This window comes from Emydura macquarii, unplaced genomic scaffold, assembly GCF_026122565.2.
Source record: "Emydura macquarii macquarii isolate MOO-44397 ecotype Brisbane River unplaced genomic scaffold, CSIRO-AGI_Emac_v2 contig_1390, whole genome shotgun sequence".
NCBI classification, from domain to species: domain Eukaryota; kingdom Metazoa; phylum Chordata; order Testudines; family Chelidae; genus Emydura; species Emydura macquarii.
In genome coordinates, this window is record NW_027131527.1 from 10,910,363 (window position 1) to 10,933,304 (window position 22,942).

Consider the following 22,942-nt stretch of genomic DNA (forward strand, 5'->3'; position numbering starts at 1 on the left):
AAAGCCCCAGCTCCTGGAGTCAAGTGGATATGTGATTAATTCAGCTTTCAGTATTAAAGAAAAAGCTTCCAGCACTCGTGGCTATGAAGAAAACTTCAAAATGTGACCCCCAGTGCACCCTAAAGGCTCAAAAAGCAGAAGGCAAATACAAAACACCCAATTATTATTTTGACATAATCTCATAATTTTAAAGCCAATATCATGATTTTTGGTGAGCCTGACTCATGAATTTTGAACATTTGGGGTTGGCAATACTGAACTTATTAGAGCTGAAACCAAATAGTGTGCGGTGCTTTGGTGATCTGGATATTTGTTTTTTAGGAACTAGAATTATACTGGCATCAAGAGAACAGTCTAGTCCATATTGATGAAAGGGAAAGCAAACTTTATGTATTTCATGTGGATGAGAGAGGACTTTTCCTCATGTACAATCTTCTATAACTGGCAAAGTGCAAAAGTTAGAGTTTTTTTAATCTTCTCAATTTTCAAGTAAAATGAATTTTTACAAATAACATGCAAGAGTCATCAGAAGGCCACACAATCTGGCTAACTCTTTATTGCACAAACCTAGAAATCATCAAGTAATTTCAAGTGTCAAGAGGGTATATTTCATGACCAGATCCTCCAGAAATGGTTTTTTAAAAGTGCCTTCTGGTTTAAGGGTACTATTACAGTGCTAGAACTTTACTCCTAGTCACAACACAGATTCTTTTAGCTTTGAATAATAAAATTAGCTCTTTGTTTTAGGGCAGACTTTTTCTGTCTCTCACCCTCCTTACTCATAATGGAATCTGTCTGTGCCCCCCTGAGAACCAGAACCCGGAGCAAGGCCGGAGCTGTGGCTGGGGGCAGGGTTAGAGCCAGGGGCAGAGCAGGGTTGGGTGGTGCTCCCTCACCACCCCCCAAATGTTCCTCTGCTCCTCCCCCACCCCCAGCAGGGGGCATGTCCTACAGTTTGGGGATCACTGTTTTACAGAATCTGACAGAAACAGTCCTCTATGCCTGCAGCTTTTAAACAAAGTCTCTTCTCTTCAGAGAAAATAAACTTAAAGGCAGATCCTTTACATCAGGAAACAAACAGCTTAGCTCCTTGTCCTCAGACAAATTAAACAAAGTTGATTTCTTACTTTAGAGAGTAAATAGTGCTACTTGGATCTTATCGGTAGAAACCAAGTCCTTTTCCTACTCATAACTGAGAAGTGCTTTGCTTTCTCATTAGCAAATGTGGTCTAACTCTGTCTCTCTTGTATCCCTATTCCTTAACAAGCTCCATCTGGATGGCCTTGGTAACAGTTTTTTTTTCAGGAAGAAGCTAATTTTCTTCCTTATTCCTCATGCAAGTTGTGTGCTGCTTCTTTTTGCCAGGCTGAGCATTTGGTACATACAAACCCTCATATAAAAGTTTGACATAATAATGAGTTTTTCCCTTTTTCTAATATATATATAAAATAATGACCAATGAACAATGTGGATTTATAAAGAATCCTGCCAGACACATTACTATGACAGATACACAAAAGACAGAAACTATAGTATATATGGATTTTAGTAAAGTTAATCTAAAGCACCTTGGACATGACCATATGCATGTGGAATGAAAAACTGGCTGAAGAACTAAACAAAGACAATGGCAAAGTATTAAGCTGGGGTGAAATGCCTAGTAGGGTACTGCCAAAGACCTCTGTTAGGTCCATTCTTACTAAATATCTTCATTAATTCTCTACAACAAAGAGTAAACACCACAGTAATGAATTCTTCAAAAGATACCAAACTTGGAGGAGTTGTGAATACCAGTGAGGACAGTAAAATACAGTAGAACTTCAGAGTTATGAACATCTCAGCAATGGAGGTTGTTTGTAACTCTGAAATGTTAATAACTCTAAACAAAACATTATGGTTGTTCTTTCAAAAGTTTATAGCTGAACATTGACTTAAGTCTTGAAACTTTACTATGCAGAAGAAAAATGCTGCTTTTAACCTTCTTAATTTAAATGAAAAGCACAGAAACAGTTGCCTGACCTTCTCAAATCTTTTTTTTTTTTTTTTTTAATGTTCCCTTTAGTTTTAGTAGTTACGTTTAAAAGAGTACAGTGCTGTTTGGGGTTTTTTGGGTGGTGGGTTTTTTGTTTTTTTTTTATCTTCGCTGTTTCCTGATTGCATACTTCCAGTTCTAAATGAGGTGTGTGGTTGACTCGTCAATTCGTAATTCTGGAGTTCTTAACTCTGAGGTTCTACTGTAAGACAAAGTGACATACTGTAGACAGAAAAAACATGGACAGAAAGAACAATGCTACCTGACCCCATAAAATAATCGTACATCTGGGGAAAAAATAACCCAAGACACATATGGCCTAAATCTCCACATAATTCCACTACTCTAAAGAGATAATTGAAGTTGTATCTGTCACATGAGGCCACATGCAATTAAGAGACTATAGCTATTTTTTAAATAGTTAGTAACTCATTTAGGGCCCAATCCTGCTCTCTCTGAAATTAATGACAAAACTCACATTGACTACAGTAATGCAGGACTGGGCTCTAAGGGTCTGTCAAAGATTCAAAAATATACTCCAACTGCCTTATTCACATTAATGAGTAAGGGACATCAGAATAATGACTCCAAACACCTTTTTTTAAATGTTGAATTAACTTAAAATAAAAATGTCAAAAACAAAAGCTTAATAAATATTTCATTTCTGAAATACACTAACATGAATTTTAATTTTAATAGTTTAAATTATATTAAAAGCACATGTGCTTTTTAATGCCTCTTCCTTTTTTAGTTCATTTTTTCCTCAATTCAAGATTCCAGAGAACCTTCTTAAATACTATGTTTATTAGACTATTTTAAGATCTTTATTAGTCCTCTTAATATTTTGATGCTGAGGAGAGTTAGAGATCATTCAGAAGACTTCTTGACAGATAATTTTTTTTCTCATGCATAAGAACTAATTAGCACTACTTTAGCTGTAATTGAAGAAGCAATAAAAAAAAGGAACAACTGGGAAGGACAATAAGATTAAAGTCCACCATCTCATAGTATATAATACTAACACTTCAAACAAGGTGAAAGCAAAAAGGAATGTATTACCCCATTGCAAGGTATGTACAAGGCCAAGTAATTTATCACATCAGCCATATCATAAAAGGGATTAAATCAACATGCGTGGATCTAAAAACGTCAAGAGTGTATTAATTCACATTTAGCAATCATGTAATAGTTGAGATGATTTTTAGTGCTAGAAAAAAATAGGAAATAGAAAAAAATTAAGGGATAATAATGGACTAATGCATACATCTCCTAATAGACAGTAACATATATTTGGATCTATTTCTTGTGATGGCTCAACCTCAATAAATCCAGACTCCTAGAAATAAGTGCTTATCATTCTTCAATTGGCTTAAACTCTAATATTCAAACAAAATTTACTCAGGGTGCTATATGCATTTTCAAGGGAATAGTGACTTGTGCTGTTTATATTTTCAACAGATAAAACATGTAGACCTTTTAACAAAGAATATCACAGCATAAAATAAAATTCCTGTTTTACATAAGGTGAAATAACTATTTAAATCACAAGAATAGTTACTTTATTGCCTAGATGTCTATTGATGGACAGTACTGGGGATGACTTTTGTCCCACTTGAACATTTTAATGAAAATAAAAAGTAAAACAATGAACCAAAAACATTATTTTTCACAAAACCTATTAGACACATCCTAGTTTTCAATTACTAGTTGGTCAAAAAGATAAATAAACATCTTGACTGTCATCTATATAAAGCATTGTGTGATTGTGGTGGTTGGGCACAAATTATTGTGATGGTGTCCTATAGTTGTGGCAGGGATTTTGTGATACATGGTTAGTTGTAGCAAGGAGTGCAGTTTAATAACTGTGATGTAGTTGTAGGAGTGCTGTAATAAAATAAATAATAAAATAATAATTAATACCTAACTCTTATATAGTGCCTTTCATCAGTAGAACTCAAAAGAGGTCAGTATCCTTCAGCTGGGTGTGGTAGTGCTGAAGAAAGTGTAGTTGTGGGAGGAGAGGCTGTGAGTGTTGTAGTCGTCATGTCAGGGAAGTGTAGTTGTGAGGGAATTGTACCTGGTAAAGATAAAGATGTGTATGGTAGAGAAATAAAGCAGTGTATAGCTGTGATGGGAGAAGGGTGTCAAGGAAGGATACAGCTCTGGGCAGGGGGCCGGAGGAAGGGGCTGTGTGGATATAGTGCTGGTGATTGAAAAGCTGTGCCGCTGCCGAGGGCTATGAGGGTGTAGCTGTGCTGGGGGAGGGGGCAGTGTGGGTGTAGCGCTGGTGGTTACTTGGGAGTAGCTGTGCTGAGTGAGGGCTGTAGTAGTGTTGAGGGACAGGCGCTGTGGGATGTAGTTCCGTCTGTTGATGGACAGGAGGGGTGACAGGCGTACTGCTGGAGCTAGAGCTGTGCTGAGGGCTGGTGTAAAGGGCAGTGTTGCGAAGGAGGGACTGCCAGAGTGCAGCTGCGGTGAGGGAGAGGGTGGTGCTGAGCACTGCGCTGTGCTTGTGCTAGGGAAAGGGGCTGCGGCAGGTGTGCGGGGGGCTGTGGCTGCTGTGGAGGCTGCTGGGGGGGGGGCGGGCAGGGGTGCGTTGGGGGGCGGTAGGGGTTGTGTCTGTGTCAGGCACTACAGTCCCAGCGCCAGGGCCGCCATCAGCCCCCGCCTGTCTCGCGGCGAAACGAGACGAGCGACTTTGGCCCTTGCAGCTCCTCCTCACCCGGCTCTTTCCGCGGCAGCGTCCCCTCCCTTAGTCACTCACGGCCCCTTAGTCACTCCCGCAGCCTGGCACGGGGAGCAGCTGTAGCCGGCTCCCCACCCGAGCCGCGCCGGGCTAGCAGCGCAGCGCGAAGATACGGAAGCCCGAATGGTCGGCCGCCATGACAATGAGTCTGGGCGGGGCCGGCCCGAGCCGCTCCTCTTTGGCAGCGGGGAGGCGGTGCCCGGCGTCTCTCATTGGTCGCCGACCCTACAGGAGGCGGAGGGAAGGGGCTGCAGGCAAAGCTCTTGTTAGTAAAGTAGCCAACCTGCCTGATCGTTCTCCAGGAGCAGCGATGGCCGAGTGGTTAAGGCGTTGGACTTGAAATCCAATGGGGTCTCCCCGCGCAGGTTCGAACCCTGCTCGCTGCGAAATGAAGAAGGTTAGATTTTTAATTTTCATGAAAAACGCCTTTCCTATAGTAGGTAGCTGAATAATAGGGTTTTGTATCAACATGAAAATGGCGGGTTGGACTCGGAACACGGACGTTAGCCACAGCCACACTCTTGCACCTGCCGCCTGCCCTGAATTAAATGGCAGAAAAATGTTAAAATTAGGTCCATTCCCCTCCCTCTCTCTCTTAGACTCTGTCCATCCGCAAAACCTGGCGGGACCCCGGCTTGCAACATAGGAGCCTTCCAGCGCAGGGGTTGTGACCCCGGTCCCGCTCTGGTGCCATGAGGGTGTGGATGTGTCGCTTTGTCGTGAAATAACCACGTGGAGCCAAGATTCTGCAGCATTTAGGACATGTGACTGGCACTTCCCTCCCTTGGGCAGCGAATTTACCCTGCTCCCGATTGCCGTCACAAGTGACATGTGAAACACTAATGTAGGGCCATGCTGGCTCGGCCCGCCAGGCTTACCGCCACTCACCCCCCTGCATGAGGCAAAAGCACCCAAACTTAGCTCTAGGTTTCAGGTTAGCAGCTAGTAAAAGTTTATTGTGCGTGGCATGTAAGGTGCGTTTTATGCTACAAGGTCACAGGCCTCCTGGTTCACTTGCTGCCCTCAGCCTGGCAGGGTGTCACTTGCTCAGTCAGGGCGAAACAACAGCCTGACAACTGACTGTGTATCTCAGGTGAAGGCCAGGGCGAGAGGCAATATGAATAGAGCTGCCTGTGCAGAGGGACATGGAAAGAGGCAGTACCATTTCCACAGCAGCGTTCATCTCTCCACCGCAACTCCCCAGCCCGACCCGGTGGGCACCAGACTATGCAGGTGCAGAGCCTGGGCGACAGCTGCTTTTCACAGCAGAGCTCCCCACCCGCGGGGGAGCAGGGGGTGAATGGTACACTTAACTGGGGCCTGGAGACCCTGGGCGGCCCGGCCCAGGCTGCAACCCCCATTACCATGAGGAAAAAAATTGTCAGGGCTCATGAGATTGTATGTATGGGATGAGGGACTGTAGTATGTGTGTGGGAGCAGGGGCCTGTGTTACACATTTGTACTGGGCCCGAAGAAATTATGCTTGGGCCCTGTTTCACAGTTCTGCTGCCCACCCAAGCCAACGCCCTGGACTCTCGCAGATAAGTTAATGGCGATCGATTTAATATTAAACGTCTTTGATTTTCCCTTCCACTTGGTGTGAACCTCTCTTCTGACGCTCCGGAAAATACATCGCAGAAAACAATTTTGGTCTGGCTTCCAAGGAGCAGACAGGGAACGGGAAGGTGTGTGAAGGCCTCATCTAAAAGGAAGAAGCAAGATTGTTGTAAACAGTCAGACTGTCAGTGTGGAGGTGGCTGGAAGCAGGATAGTTTGAAAGACAATGGGAGGAAGCTGAAATGCTGCCCGAGAAGGAAAAGAAGGGTAACGTCAGGCCAGGTGCTAAGTATGAGCTCACCACTACTTGGCTATCCTGGAGATGACAATGAATATAAAATGCTTGGATACATTAGATGGAGATGATGAGCACTAGAGCTGGATGGGAAAACTTTGGGGATACCACATTTTCCAAAATGCAGTTCTGTTGAAATTGAAATGCTTTGCAAACTCCCTTCAGTTTGGCCACATTTGCCGTGGGAGGGACAAACGATGACCAGGGGGAGTTCCAAGAATGTGCAAGTAGACTCAGTGTTTCCGCACTCTCGAGCATGCCCACTGCTGTCAGCACTCAACCTGAGCTTACTAACCTGTTCATGTTCGTGTAAAAAACACTGTAAAATATTTTCCAAATTGTTTAAAGTCATCAAAAGAGCAATACATGTGAGACGCAGAGATAGGCAAATGGTGTAAAACATCCTTTATCTGAATTTTGCAGCCCAGCATATAGTGGAAGATCCAAATGTCAGTAGCACTATTTTTTTTTAATGCACTGTAAAACTTTAACAGCTAATCGTGCAGCATTGAGAACTCAAGCATACTAAATATAGCAAATTCAAAGGTTTTAAAGCAGTTTGCTCAGCTCTATTGCACAGGCGATGGCTCTTATAAAATGATTTTAACCAACTATTCACTAATAAGGTGTACATTAAGAAAGAAAACAGGAATAAAATGTAAATGCAACGTGACTCGTTCTTTTAGAAATCCTAACATATCAGTTTATTGATTTTTGTGTGCATTTCATTGCATCCTTAAAATAATGACATTTGGTTTTGCCTCTAATTCTGTGTGTGTGTGTGTGTGTGTGTGTGTGTGTGTGTGTGAGAGAGAGAGAGAGAGAGAGAGAGAAATCAGAAAAATAGCTGCTAAAGCACTCTGAAGTGCCTCACTGCTGATAAAACACTTCAGGAGCATCTCAGGGCTGCTAAATCTCTTCAGACTGGCTTTAATGCTGCTAAATCACTACATTAGCAACATACACATATAAGTGAACTTCTAAGTGGGGTAAGGAAGAAACTGTTAAATAAAGTATACTTAATCCACCAAGCCTTAATTGATGCCTCTTTAAATCTGGAGGTTTTAGCCAAATTAAGCTTAATTTGGAAGATTTACTTCAGCCAAAACATTCTTTTAACTCAGGAGCCTTTAAAAAGGACTTCATATGGATGTCCTTTACTGAGGTGTTCTTTGTGCAATTTCTACTTCTGTCAACCTAACATTCTAAGGCTATATCTACACTACAGTGGATACAGCAGCACAGCTACAGTGCTACAGGTGTGCCACAGAGTGTAGACAGTTCCTACATCGACAGAAGATGGTTTTCCACTGAGGTAGGTTATCCATGAGGTGGTAGCTAGGTCAATAAAAGAGTTCTTCCATCAACCTAGCTGCAGCTACAGTGAGAGTCAGGTCAACATAACTACATCATGGTGAGCATGAACTATCTCACAGACTAGAGCCATGTAAATAGGTTGATCTAAATTTTAGATGTAGACTAGGCTGAAGGCCCTGATCCTACAAGGATTTAAGCACATGCATAAATCTTACCAGGACTGGCTCTAAATCACTGTGAGAGTGCTGCAAGAAACTAAATAGAAAATGTTCCACTGAACATGCCAGTTTTAAATATTTGTTTTTTAAAAAACTGATTTTCTTCACATCTGAATTGATTTTGCTTCCTCAGTCAGAACTGTAAATTAAGCCAAGATTAGGGTGCCTATCTTTAGTCATTTTTGAGTTATGTAACCACAAAAACTTCAGCTGGAATATATGAGAAAACTGTAGTTTGTGTAGTATTGTAATCATACAAAATTTTAAAAAATTGTATTTTTTTTACTATGGGCAAACTTTGCTATAAATCCTCATTTTGACTGCATCATCACATATATATTAGCAAATTCTACTGACCACCTTACAGTCTGTATTTTGGAAGAATATGTTTTATTGCTTTAATAAACCTGAAAATAAAGCATCAAACTGATAAGAGCTTTAAAATAAATATTATCACTAGCATGTCATTTCCACTGGTGGAGCTTATTGAGGATGTGGCAAAAAAAAATAGCTCTCTTGGAAAGAAGACATGGAAAGTCAAAGTGCATCAAACAGATTGCTGAAGCATTAATGAATTCTCCTGTTCAGTCTATCAGATACTGGTATTCAGTGCAGATTTTCTCCCTGCAACTAATTTTTTTCTTCTCAAGTCTTCAACAGATAAGTGAAAGGGAAGCGAATACCCAGGTACTTTTGTGGCCAAAAACATGGTTACTTACCAGTAACTGTTGTTCTTCGAGATGTGTTGCTCATATCCATTCCAATATTGGTGAGTGCATGGCAGCGTGCACGGTTTCCAGAACTTTTTTCCCCTTAGCAGACCCCGTAAGGTTGGCTCTGGTGCCCCCTGGAGCCCCGTGCACATGCCACGGTATATGGGGCACTGTCGACCCTGCGGCCCCTCAGTCCCTTCTTTCTGCCAACTCCGACAGCGAGGACTGAGGGTGGGTTGTGGAATGGACATGAGCAACACATCTTGAAGAACAACAGTTACTGGTAAGTAACCCTGTTTTCTTCTTCGAGTGATTGCTCATGTCCATTCCAATATAGATGACTAAAAAGCAATACCTTGGAGGTGCGTAGGAGTTACCGGTGAACTGCCCTCAGCATGGCTCTTCCGAATCCCGCGTCCTCTCTTGCCTGCTGGACGATGGCGTAGTGGATGTGCAGGTGTGCACTGATGACCAGGTGGCGGCTCTGCAGATGTCCTGCAGGGGCACTCTCTCCAGGAAGGCACAGAGGAGGTCTGAGCCCTGGTTGTGCACGCTGTGATAATGCCTGGAAGTGACACATTCGCCAGCTCATAGCAGCACTTGATGCAGGAGGTGATCCACGTGGAGATGCGCTGGGTGGAGAAAGGTGATCCTTTCATCCGGTCCGCCACTGCAACGAAGAGCTGCGTCAATTTCCGAAACGGCTTTGTCCTCTCGATGTAGTAGGCCAGGGCTCATCTCACATCTAGCGAGTGCTATCTCTGCTCCTCCTCCGAACCGTGTGGTTTGGGAAAGAACACAGGGAGAAAAATATCTTGGTTATAATGAAACTGGTAAACCACCTTGGGCAGGAAGGCTGGATGCGGCCTCAACTGCACCTTATCCTTATAGAATACGGTGTAAGAGGGCTCTGAGGTCAAGGCCCTAATCTCGGAGACCCTCCTAGCCGAGGTAATGACAGGATGAGCAGAGGGCATGAAGCCATGGGCTCAAAGGGGGGGGGGGGGGGCATGAGTCTAAAGAGGACCAGGTTGAGATCCCAGGGAGGCACCGGGTCACGGACCTGTGGATAAAGCCTCTCCACCCCATTGAGGAACCTGACCGACATGGGGTGGGAGAACAGGGATCTCCCCTCTAGCAGCTGATGGAAGGCTGAAATAGCCGCCAGGTGGACCCTCAGAGAAGCCAACGCCAGATCCTGAAGCTTTAGCTGGAGCAGGTACTCCAGGATCGCCTGAATAGGAGAGAGGCTTGGCGGAATACACCGGGACTCCACCTAGCAGGTAAACCGCTTCCACTTAGCCTGATACACAACCTGTGTTGAAGATTTTCTGTTGCCCAGCAGAATTTGTTGGACCTGCGCCAAGCAGGCTCTTTCTCCCTCCGTCAGCCACAGAGCCTCCAGGCCATGAGGTGCAGGGGAGTCCAGGTCCGGGTGTAGCAGGCGACCACAGTCCTGAGAGAGCAGGTCATGGCGTCTCAGGAGCTCCACGGGCAGGGCAATCGACAGGTCCATCAGCATACTGAACCAATGCTGTCTCGGCCAGGTTGGGGCGATGAGTATCACATCCACCCTGTCCCTCTTGATTTTCAAGAGAACCTTGGGCAGAAGTGGAATGGGTGAGAACACGTATATGAGGGTCCCCGTCAATTCGATGAGGAACGCGTCGGATATTGAGCCTGACTCGTGACCCCGGAGCAAGCAGAACCTTGGGCACTTCTTGTTCCAGGACGAAACGAACAACTCCAGTTGGGGAATACCCCACTTGCAGAAGATGGAAGTCACGAACTCCGGGTGCAATGACCAGGCGTGGAGGGGTAGAAACGACCTGCTGAGGCGATCCACCTCATCGTTCCTCAGCCCCGGGAGGTGAGAGGCAGACAAGTGAAAGTCGTGCCTCACTGCAAAGTCCCACAGGTGGATGACTTCCTGGCAGAGGGCCGAGGATCGTGCTCCCACCTGCTTGTTTATATAAAACATGGCTGCGATATTGTCCGTCAGCACCTGCACCACCCTGCCCATCAGGAATCAGAGGAACACCTTGCACGCTAATCAAATGGCCCTGTGCTCCCTTATATTGATGTGCAGGCATTTTTCTTCCTCCACCCAGAGCCTTGAGTGCTCAGGTTGGCACTGATGTGGGCTCCCCATCCCACATCCGAGGCATCTGAGATTAGGGTGACTGATGGAACCAGGTCCTTGAATAGGATACCCCTCATCACTACCTCGGGGGTCCGCCACCAGTCCAGAGAGGCTAGGACTGATGGGGGAACCATGACAACCCTGTCCAAGGGGTGTCTGCTCGGCACATATGCCGAGGCCAACCACGCCTGAAGCAGCCGAAGCATCCGGCGAGCTAGCCTCTCTACTTAAGTGCAGGCCACCCTTCGGAGGGACCCATCGCAGGCTTGCCCCGGGACACCAGCCCTCTCTCCCTGTGCGGAGGGGAGTGGGGGACAGACGTGGGCAAGGCCAACAAGTGGCCAACAAGTGTCGACGGCACCGCAGAGGCAGTACCCCACTCCCTTGAGTCGGGGTAGGCTCTCTGCCGGGAGATGCAGGCACTGGAGCAGACTTGACAGGCGGTGGCTGGTGAATCTCCCCACTCGACCCTGCCCTTTCAGGTGGCGCAGGGGAGTGTCCGCGCACCATGCGCTTCTTCTTTTTCTTCTGCGCCGAAGACATCCCTCAGCACTGGGTCGCAGTTGGTGCTGGAGGTGCGCTCTGCACCGAGGATACGCTCGGTGCTGAGGTGGAGCCGGTTGGCTCGGAGCGCTGCCGCCATAAGCAGGGCTTTCAACCTGATATCTCTGTCCTTCTGAGTCCTAGGTTTGCAAGCCCTGCAGATTTTACACTTTTCTCTTCTATGTTCTTCCCCCAAACACCTAAGACAGCAGTCGTGGGGGGTCGCTGAGCGGGAAAGCCTTCCCGCAGGAGACACACAGCTTAAAGCCAGGTGACCGGGGCATGGCCTGGCCGCCCTAAGCCCCTCGAGGCTTTTAAACTATCTCTAACTAACACTACTTAACAACTACTTAACTATGTAAGACAATAACAACAGTTCAACAAAGGGGAATGGTACTTGCGCAGAGCAAGAGATGTTCCAGCAACCGTCACGGGCAGAAAGAAGGAACTGAGGGGTCGTGAGGTCGACAGTGCCCCATATACCGTGGCATGTGCATAGGACTCCAGGGGGCACTAGAGCCGATCTTACGGGGTCTGCTAAGGGGAAAAAAGTTCTGGGAACCGTGCACGCTGGCGTGCACTCACCGATATTGGAACGGACGTGAGCAATCACTCGAAGGAGAACTAATTTTAATACTCCCAGCCAGAGGGCTACAGTATAAGAAGCATCTCATTTTACTTTTGATTATTCAACACCAGCCTTTGCAATAGAAAAAGCAATTAAAGAGGGCCCCTAAATTGAATGTATGAATGTGTAAATTTAGCCAACTTAAGACCTGAATGGGCTGATTCTCTGCTGCTTCTGCTGTCATCATTTACAGTTATGCAGGGTGAGTGTAAAATGATACCATTCTGAGTTGGTAGACTTTTTACACCTGTTTTGCAGAGGTGTAAATGATAACTCAAAGTGCAAGGCAATGGAGAATCTAACCAAAGGTGTCCATAGAAAAGATATAAACACAGAGGCCAAGTTTCTTCACCCTACCTATTTCCTTCCACTATGTTCCTCCATCCTGATCTGGACGAACTACCTCTAGGACTGAGGGTTCTATAGTAACTCTCTCATGAAGCAGTTTTGTCAAATAAGTAAGCAAACCATTCTTTCTAGAGCACTGCTAGTCATATTCTACATCAAACAACATTGGAGGCCTCGTAAACACTGGCAGCAAACTGCTTTTCATTTAGTGATAGTATTGCCCAATAAAAATGTACTATCAAATGATGTTAGATAAAGGAAATTATTAGATCCAAGAACTACAGCGCCTCTAGGCTCCTAATGTAAGAAATTGGCCTTTTGACAACACTGATTCATTATTTAACCACTTTGACACATAAAGAGTCCACATGGCTCACTTAAATCCATCCATTATCCATCCACTTGTGGAAATGAGATGCCATTAGTTGTATACTGTACCTTTTGGTGAAAACAGTGCTATACCTGCTTCTGCTGGCACTGCTCAAACACTTTGCAGTTTAACCCCTATTGCAGTAGTGCTATAAATCTGCCACCTAGACTGCTATAGACCACTGGCCAGTTCATCCATAGTGAAAATCAACATAGCTCCATTTACTTCAATATAGTGATGCCAAGTACACCAGTCTTGCAGATGGCAGTCCTGATTCTCTGTTGACCTACTTTTTATCTAGTCATTAACATGTTGTGGAGGTAAATGACTACACAAGGTGCAAGAAGGAAGTGGAAAATGAGGCCTACAGTGATAGCAAGCACTGGAAGTAGGAGGACACAGCCAGCTGGCCACCACAGCAATAGCCCAGAGACACACCCATAGTAGCAGAGTGGGGGGAAAACAGAGCAGCTGGTCTGGTCCTTGTCAACACAGAAGAGGGAAGAGAGAAGAGGAAATGGGCCAAATGTATGCCACTCCTGCTCCAGGCAGCACTCTTAATGGCTCTGATGACACAGATAGTATCAATGTTGAAAAGCAATAATAATACTCAACACAGAACTAAGTGATGCATATCACAGTATCTGAAACTGAAGGAGACTGAAGCCTTTATTGTGAGTCATTTTATCATTTGCTAAGTAATAGCATCAGCTTTATAACATCTTCACTCATTGCATCCCCAGCAATCTTGGTATCTCCTCATTTATGGATATGAAAGTGGAAGGTAACAGTGTTTGCCTTCAGGAAATTAAAGCTTCTCAATAACCGTATTAGTCATCAGTGGCACTTTCCACTATTATTGAACCTGTAGCTATCATTATATTCTGAGAACAAAATGAGCAAACAGGAAACGATCTTGCTCACCCTTCAATTTTACTGAGACTGGAATTTTGAATAACATTATTTGCATTCAGCTTTAATCTGTTCTTCCAATGACATTTTTTAACTATTAACTTGCCATTTGTATCTAAAAAGCTGTGAGACTATCAGCATGTTCCCAGTTCAACATAAGTTTTTTCATGTGAGGATTCTAGAGCTACAACTTGTGAATGGCATTAATGGTATTTTATTTTGCATAACACAAAAATAACTCCACAGTTGTACTGCAACTATTGGCTAAATAATTACCTGATACAATAATCATAATATTTAGATTAGATTTCCTTGGCAACTGCTAACCACAGCATGACTGAGCTAGTAATAGCATGGTTTCCATGCACCAGCATAGATGCAGGAGACATTTTTGACTCTGTTGATCTGGGGTTACCCTTCCCTGAAGCTCCCACAGATTCATGGGTTTGGGGAAGGCTTCACATCCTCTTCTGCATGGCCTCCTCACCTCCCCCATTTGGGGAGATGGGAGGCGGGAAACTCCAGGGGTTTCTCCATGGAAGGGGGATGATCTAGCTCTATGAAATTAAAAGAACAGTCAATGTTTATGTATATATCCAATAGTAACTATTTTGTTGTTGCAAAGTTAGCTGGCCAACCAACAGACAAAACACCATCAATCCACAAATCCACTGTAGCGCTACTGTTATATGCTATATATAGGTCAGGTTATGACAAGGAAGTAAATAATGCAAAATAAATAAATACCGTCTTAAAGATTTGCAACATTACCTAAAGAATCAAAGTGTTTCCTGTTAATTGTCGCTCATGTTAAAACTTTCCACTATCTCATTTAGTCACTTACACTAGTGCAAAACATAACCACGTCAGAACTCTCCAATTATTTACACTTGTGGGAATGTTTTACACCCGCTGTGCATAAGTATGAATGACTACACAACATGCAAGTCAATTGAGAATTAGGCCCAAAATATCTAATTTAGAAATACGCATAGAAGTATTTAAAATTCATTGTCATTCAGGTTTCGGGAGATTAAGAACTCATGGCATTAAATAATAAAGTCAAAGTTTTCATCTTGTCAGAAGTATATGACACTATACATTTTTATTTGTTTAATATTGACAGAAAGACATCAGTGATTGTCTACTAAAGAAGAACACAGGAAATGGATATAAAACACTGGACCACTTTCTGCATGAGTTACTTATGCTAATACTGAATAAAGGTAGTGCCAGGCCATCTAAAAATTCTTCCACCTAAAATACTTATACAAAGTGTGATAACAGATCAGTATTACAAAGCCATATAACTGAATAACATTCAAATAATGGTGAACAGGCACAAGATACAAACAACAAGTTTTAACCATGGACAAAAAATACTGCACTGTTGAGCAGAGATTCCATGCTCATGTATCTTGGGCTCACACTTCATATTTCATAGTTTCTGAACTTCCTCAGAAGCTCCGAAGGAGCATCACCTGACCAGCGGAAACGCAAGTGCCAGCAATTTGCATCGAAAAGACCTATGAGAAAAGAAAAAGGGGAGGGAAAATAAATTATTAGAGAAAACATTTAAAACAGATTAGGCTAAAGTAGTATACAATGTTCTTGTAGCAGTCAGTCCCAGGATATTAGAGAGACAAGATGGGTGCGATAACATATTTTATTGAACTCTATCGCCAACAGAAGTTGGTCCAATAAAAGATATTACCTCATCCACTTAGGCTAAAGTAGGTCTTGATTACTGTGACTAAAATATGAGTCAAATCAAAGAATTATAGGGCTGGAAGGGACCTTGAGAGATCATATAGTCCAGTCCCGTGCACTTATGGCAGGACTAAGTAATATCTAGACCATCCCTGATAGGTGTTTGTTTAACCTGCTCTTATGAAGGTCTTTAGCATGATGTTTCAGTCCTTGGTCTAGGGGAGAGTGAGCGAGTGTGCGCACTTGTGCAAAAGATGTCATCTGAACAAAAACTACTACCAAACTGAGCAAATATGGGCAATGAGTCTGTTTACCTGGGCTGGGAGAAGGAATGAACAGAACAGGGGCAATTATCGAGAGATTCATCTCCTATCATTCAGTCCCAGCTTCTGGCAATCAGGATTTAGGGACACGCAGAACATGTGGTTAAGTCCTGACCATCTTGGCTAATAGCCATTGATGGATTTGTCCTTCATGAACTTTTCTAATTCTTTTTTGGACCCAGTTATAGTTTTGGCCTTCACAACATCCTCTAGCTATGAGTTTCACAGGTTGACTGTGTGTGGTGTGAAGAAGTACTTCCTTTTGTTTGTTTTAAATCTGTTGCCTATTAATTTTAATGGGAGATCTATGGTTCTTGTGTTATGTGAAAAGGTAAATAACACTTCCTTATTCACTTTGTCCTAATCCTTTATGATTTTATAGATCTCTATCATATCCCTCCTTAGTCAGCTCTTTTCTAAACTGTACAATCCCAGTCTCTTTAATCTGTCCTCATATGGAAGTTGTTCCATACCCCTAAACATTTTGTTGCCTCTCCCTATACCTTTTCCATTTCTAAAATATCTTTTTTGAGATGCAGCAACTAAGCAGTATTCAAGGTGTGGGTATACCATAGATTTATGTAGTGGAATTATGATATTATCTATCTCTTTCCTAGTGGTACCTAACATTGTTAGCTTTTTTGACTGCTGTTGCACATTGAGCAGATGTTTTCAGAGAGCTATCTACAATGACCCCAAAATTTCTTTCTTGAGTAGTAACATTTTATTTAGACCCCATTGTTTTGTATGTATAGTTTGGATTACATTTTCCACTGTGCTTTACTTTGCATTTATCAACACTGAATTTCATCTGCCATTTTGTTGTCCAGTCACCCAGTTCTGTGAGATCTTTGCAGTCAGCTTTGGATTTAATTATCTTGAGAAATTTTGTATATTCTACAGACTTTGCTGCCTCATTGTTTATCCCTTTTTCCAAATCATTTATCAATATGTTGAACAGCACTGGGCCCAGTGCAGGTTGTTGGAAGACCTCGCTATGTATCTCTCTCTACTATGAAAACTGACTGTTTATTCCTACCCTTTGTTTCCTATCTTTTAACCCGTTACTGATCCATGAGAGGACCTTCTCTCTTCTCCCATGACTGCTTACTTTGCTTAAGAGCCTTTGGGGAGGGACCTTGTCAAAGGCTTTCTGAAAGTCCAAGTACACTATATCCACTGCATCACCTTTGTCCACCTTTGTTGACCCCCCGTCAAAGAATTCTAATAGATGTGTAAGGCATGATTTCCCTTTTCAAAAGTAGTGTTGACTGATCCCCCAACATATTGTGTTCATCTATGTGTCTGATAATTCTGTTCTTTACTACAGTTTTACTGTACTGGTACTGAAGTTAAGTTTACCAGCCTGTAATTGCCAGGATAAACTCTGTAACCTTTAAAAAAAAATCCGTGTTACTTTAGTTATCCTCCAGTCATCTGATACAAAATCTGATGTAAATGATAGATTACATACCACGGATAGTAGTGTTGCAGTTTCATTTTTAAATTCCTTCAGAACTCTTGGGTGAATATCCTGGTCCTGGTCATCTATTACTGTTTAATCAATTAATATGTTCCAAAACTTCCTCTATAAGAACCTCAATCTGGGACTGTTCCTCAGATTTATCACCTAAAAAGAATGTCTTAGGTGTGGGAATCTCCCTCACATCCTCTGCAGTGAAGACCAATGCAAACAATTCATTTAGTTTCTCTGAAATGGCCTTATCTTCCTTGAGTGCTTCTTTAACACCTTGAGCATCCAATGGTCCCACAGATTTTTTTTGGCACACTTTCTGCTTCTGATATACTTAAAACATTTTTTCCTGTTAGTTTTCATGGTTTTTTTAGTAGTTCTTCATATTCTTTTTTGGCCTGCCTAATTATACTTTTATAGTCTTGAGTTGCCAGATGTAGGAAGGTGCAGTGGCCTTCCTCTGAGCCTGGGCCAGAGGAAGGGCTGCAATGCCCACAGCAGACACTGAAAGGGCCGGCAGCCCAGTCTGCCCGGCAACCAGGAAGCCGGCTAGTGATAGGCCCCGCTGGCCGACCAATCTGGCAACAGAGGGGCGGAGCCTTAGCTGGGGCTGGGAGTATAAAGAGCAGGCCCCACAGCTCAGTGAGGAACAGGCTGCTGCTGGAGGCAGATGTGCGGTGTTGCTGGCTGCAGCCAAGGCCTGAACCCAGCTGGACCGCTGCCCCAAGCGAGTGCCTCCTGAAGCATAGGACTCGGGAACAGCCCAAATGACCAAGCCCTAAGGGTTGGATAGGGCCTCTGGGCCCCCTAGACTGGCCTGGACTACCAGGCCCTCAGGACTGGACAGGAACTCTGGGCCCGATCGACTGGGCTGAGCTCCCTGAGCCTGAGGGCTGAGGGAGACCCGCAGAGGCTGGTCCAGACCTGGAGGAGCTGCCTGCCGCTGAAACTCTGGAGCCCTGTGACCTGGAGGAGTTGCCCTCTGCCGAGGAACCCCAGTTGCCCTGCGACCTAGAGGCGCTGCCCTCCGCCAAGGAGCTCCCTGCCTTGCCGCCAGTGGACGCAGAGGGACTGGTGATCCTGCTGTGGGCTGTGTACCCCAGTGACACCGAGGATCCCACCGATACAGGTACCTGGGGATACGGGGAGGAAGTGGCCCAGGGACAGCCATAGCCGTGGCTGAGACAAGGGCAAGACCCCGTCGGCGTGTTGCGGTGGGAGCCCTGCTGACTCCGTGGCAACGCCTTTGCCACTGCTAGGGCCCTGGGCTGGCATACAGTGAAGTTGGGTGGGCCTACGTCCCCCTCCCCTTCCCCTCTTGTCCTTGCCATCTGGGGAGTGATTACTGTACCCCGCTCTCCTGACCAGAGGACCCTCCTTGCTCGCCCGCCCTGCCAAGGGCCTGGACTGTGACTTATCCAGACACTAACATTCCCCTTTTTGGACAGTGCAGTGGCCTTCCTTTGTGTCTGGGCCCAAGGAAGGGCTGCAACGACCAGGTTGGGCAGAAGCCCGCACTACACCAGAGTTTATGCTTCTTTTTATTTTCCTCTGTAAGATTTGACTTCCAGTTTTTAAAGGGATATCTTTTTGTTTCTAACCACCTTTTTTACTCTGTTGTTTAGTCATGGTGGCATTTTCTGGTCCTCTTATTTTTCTTTTTATTTGAGATATACATTTAGTTTGAGCCTCTATTATGGTGTTTTTAAACTTTTCATGCAACATGCAAGCATTTCCTTTTGTGACGGTGCCTTTTAATTTCCATTTAACTAACCTCCTCATTTTTTAAATTATCCCCTTTTTTGAAGTGAAATGTTACTGTGGTGGATTTCTTTGGTATTTTCCTCCCTATAAGGATGTTTAATTGCATTATCAAAACTATTACTGGGCAGTTCAGCTATATTCATCTTTTGGACCAGATCCTGTGTGCCACTTAGGACTAAAGCAAGAATGGCCTCTCCTGCCAAGTGAACATTAGAAACAAATCTACCCATCATAAAATCATACAATCGTAGGACTGGAAGGGACCTCAAGAGATCATCTAGTCCAGTCTCCTACACTTATGTTCTCATGTGCATGAAAATAACTGTTTATCAATATATATGGAAAACAAAAGCACCAGCCCTTTGATACTCAACAATCATATACAGAGGAAGTCTTTCAGATATGTTTAACAATCCAAGTAATTTCTAAAATATAACTTATGGGGAAAGAAAGCCTCATAGTAGCTTATTGTAACAATGCTCCTGAATTACAAAAAACCATGTAACCCATTTAAATCCATCTAATCAGAGCCTTTTTTCAAAGACTATCAGAAAGACAAAACTGAAATCCTTCAAAAAACCCACAAAATTAGGAAATCAAAATATCTTTGCACAATAATATTAAAGTCCACTTTTAGTTCTGACTGAAAACTGGATGATGATTAGGTGAATAGTCTACTGTTTTCCTATCAAAAGGAAAACAAAGCAAATGTGAAACAACTAGTGCTTGAAAAAGATTGAAGATTGCAATGAAAAGCAACAGATGAGAAATAACAAGGAACTTAATGAAACACATCTAAAAAAGCCAAAATGATGCAAAGAAAAAAACAAAGCTTCACAGGGAGTGAGATTAAATGTTCATGTACTTTGTACTCTGCAAACAGCAAAATGGCAATGCTGACTTAATATAGCAAATATTATGTCAGCTAAACTTTTAAAGAGCATCATTTGTCTAATGTTGAATGTAAATCCAGTTACATTTCATGTGCATATACATTTTCATATAATATTTGCTACATTCCAAAGATGTCTGTCTAGTTACCATAACTAGATTATTAATTTATATTCATTATATAGGTTTTAATCCCTCACAGCTCTACCTCACTTCCTGTTCGATCAGGCAGTGAAGAAACCCAGTACTTCCTTACATTATAATCACGTGCTGTTCTGTGATGGCCTAAACCCAGAATTATGAAACCACTGCAGTATCAAACGAAAGAGAAGATGGTGTGTGGGGGGGAAGAAAGCTTTGATTCAAACATAAATAGATTCAACAGCAAAAGGAATACTGATAATAATGTCCAGATAGATATATTTTAGTATAAATATTCACTTGATCTAGCAAGAAAGAACCTCTCTAACAAAATAAATAAACTCTTTGAGACAAATCCATCTAATCAGAGCCTTTGCCAAAGACTATCTGGTATATCAGAAAAAACATTATCTTTGCGGTTTTTGTACAGAACCAAGCACAGTCAATATTTTAATAAATAAAAGATGCATTAATTTTTGCAGTGGAGGAATCAATAGGATTCAGAGTAAGTTCAGAGTTGCCCACATCCAATTTCTGATTTTAGGTTTTTTAAAACTTTACAGCCTGAGTTCTCCTTTACACTAAGGCCCTCTTTATACTGCTCTAAAAGTGTAAAAGGCCCTTGAATTAGGTGTAAATGTCATTTATACCCACTTCAACATCCATATACACGGCGAGAGCAGTGTAAAAGGGCCTTAGTGTATATGAGAATTAGTCCCTACATGTTTAGAACAGAAAATATCATAACTAGATTATTTATTTATATTGCATGTAGCACAAGGAATCCTAGTCATGGACCAGGACCCGCTGTGCTAAGCTCTGTACAAAACACACAAGATGACCCTGCTCCAAAGAGCTTACAATTGAAGTATATGACAAGAGACAACAGATGGATACTGACAGGGGAGAGCAAGGAAACAATAAGACAATACTGATCAGCATGATAGGCAGTGATCTCAGAACACCAGCAGTCTAAGTGTGCTCAATTTTTTTGTAGCCATCACAGAAAAGGAGAGTTTTAAGGAGAATTGTGATATAGCTTTACAGATGTTCCAAGCCTGAAGGGGAGCATGAGAGAAAGCACAAAAAGTGCTTATTGAAAATTTAACAAGTGGCAGTGGAGGCTGAAATCACGGGCCACCTTGAGAGACACTTGGTTGTCTTCACATACCTTGAACTTGGTCTGGGATGTGTAATATTTTATAGTCAAGAATACAGAAATGTGCATCTTTTGGATGAAAAAGTTATGTTGCACAATCCTGTTATAAATTACATCAAAATCCAGGACACAAGTGTTTTAAATTGGGCCCAAATTGAGATATCTAGTTAAATTAAGAGCCTGCAGTATTTGGGATCCTTAGTATTGCAATTTGCACTCTCCAGGCCTGATTTTCAAAATTGTACATATGTAGTTACTTGAATGTGAAATCAACTTAGTTATGCTCTATACACACAAGAGGCCAACTGCATGAATGATCACATTAATGATACTCACAGTTCTGAATATCTAGCCACCATGTTCTTGGTCTAATATTCTTCTAGTGCACACCAAGTAATAAGACTTATACAAATGTACAGGAAAGTAAGGGAATTATTCAGAAAATTACATTGTCACCATTTCTTATTCAGTTCATCCTTTAAGGCCCAGACCTGAACATCATACTCAAGCAAAACTCCCACTTAATTAGATGGGAGTTTTGCCTGAATAAGAACTTCAGTATTAGGTATGAAGTCTGGATACTGAAATCTATCACATCATTGGTTCCACTTACTTGGAGAGTTGGGATTCTTTGGCAATTGTGGCTTCTCATCAGAAGTCTCAGCATCATCTTGCTCCTTTCTCTCATCTGACAATTCATCTTTATTGTTTTCAGTCTCTTGGGCCCAAATGCCATTAGTTATGTTGTTGCTATTATTTAGATCAGGTGCTTCCAGCATTGGCTCTTTTTTACTTCTGACAGCCCAGTGCATTGACTAAATAAATTAAAAAAAAATAACAATGGACAAATCTAAGTTGTACATTAGATTTTAAACATAACATATGCTAGTTTTCTTCTTTAAATAATTCAGTGCGCAGTTGCATGGCTTTATTCTTTTTAACTAATTGAAGTACGCACTAGAATGTTATAAAAAGGCTTTATGGAAATTACAGATTATTACAATAATCTAATTGAATTTTGGAATTAATAGTTGAGTAGATTGGGTACTGTTCATCTATAGTTAAATTTGGATGGGGATAAAGGAGAACAAGTGGAGATGCAGCAAATAATACTAAGGTATTAATAATTTTGCCCACCATCTGCTCAGTAATGACCTGGAGTAAAATTTTCAAGAACACCTATGAGCCTTAGAAGCCAAAGTCTCATTTTCAAAAGTGACTTGGGCAGTTCAGACCTTGAGTCACTTTGAAAATGGGACTTGGGCATTTCTGGAAATGTTACCCTGGTCTAATTCCCACTAAAGTCAATGGAAATAGTCCTATTGACTTTAACTGGAATTGAATCAAGCTTTGAGGGACTGATCCTAGAATCCCTATATATTTATGTATGGTGCTTTAAAGACATATTTCCACAACGTTTGCGGGACAATTTATTTGCTTCCCTCTAATAGGACCCAATCATACATGGTACTGTACATCCTCAGTTCACATTAATTTTAATTGAATTGAGGGTGATCATGACATTGCAAGATTGGGACCTACTAGATGTGCTGTGCATGATATTACAGATATTACAAGCTTTTAATGTTACAGTCATCAAGTGCAAAGTATTAAAATATTTGTAAGACATCTTCTGACATTCAGAAGCTTGTACATGA

At 42.7% G+C, this 22,942-nt stretch overlaps 1 protein-coding gene and 1 non-coding gene across 3 annotated transcripts in view; one reads left to right on the plus strand and one right to left on the minus strand.

Annotated features, from left to right (window-relative positions):
• The first annotated feature begins 5,082 nt into the window (after window positions 1-5,082).
• TRNAS-UGA (transfer RNA serine (anticodon UGA)) lies at window positions 5,083-5,164 on the plus strand. The gene has a single exon. It is a non-coding gene; the product is annotated as a tRNA-Ser (tRNA).
• An 8,391-nt stretch (window positions 5,165-13,555) lies between these two features.
• DNAJC12 (DnaJ heat shock protein family (Hsp40) member C12) overlaps window positions 13,556-22,942 on the minus strand; it is a 32,283-nt gene continuing 22,896 nt past the window's right edge. For both annotated transcript variants that reach the window (XM_067552609.1, XM_067552608.1), the window contains exons 4-5: window positions 21,898-22,099; window positions 13,556-15,348 (exon numbers count right to left, since the gene is read on the minus strand). In XM_067552609.1, coding sequence (XP_067408710.1) covers window positions 15,254-15,348; window positions 21,898-22,096 — 294 coding nt within the window. In that variant the 5' untranslated portion in view covers window positions 22,097-22,099 and the 3' untranslated portion in view covers window positions 13,556-15,253. The remainder of the gene's footprint in view (window positions 15,349-21,897; window positions 22,100-22,942) is intronic.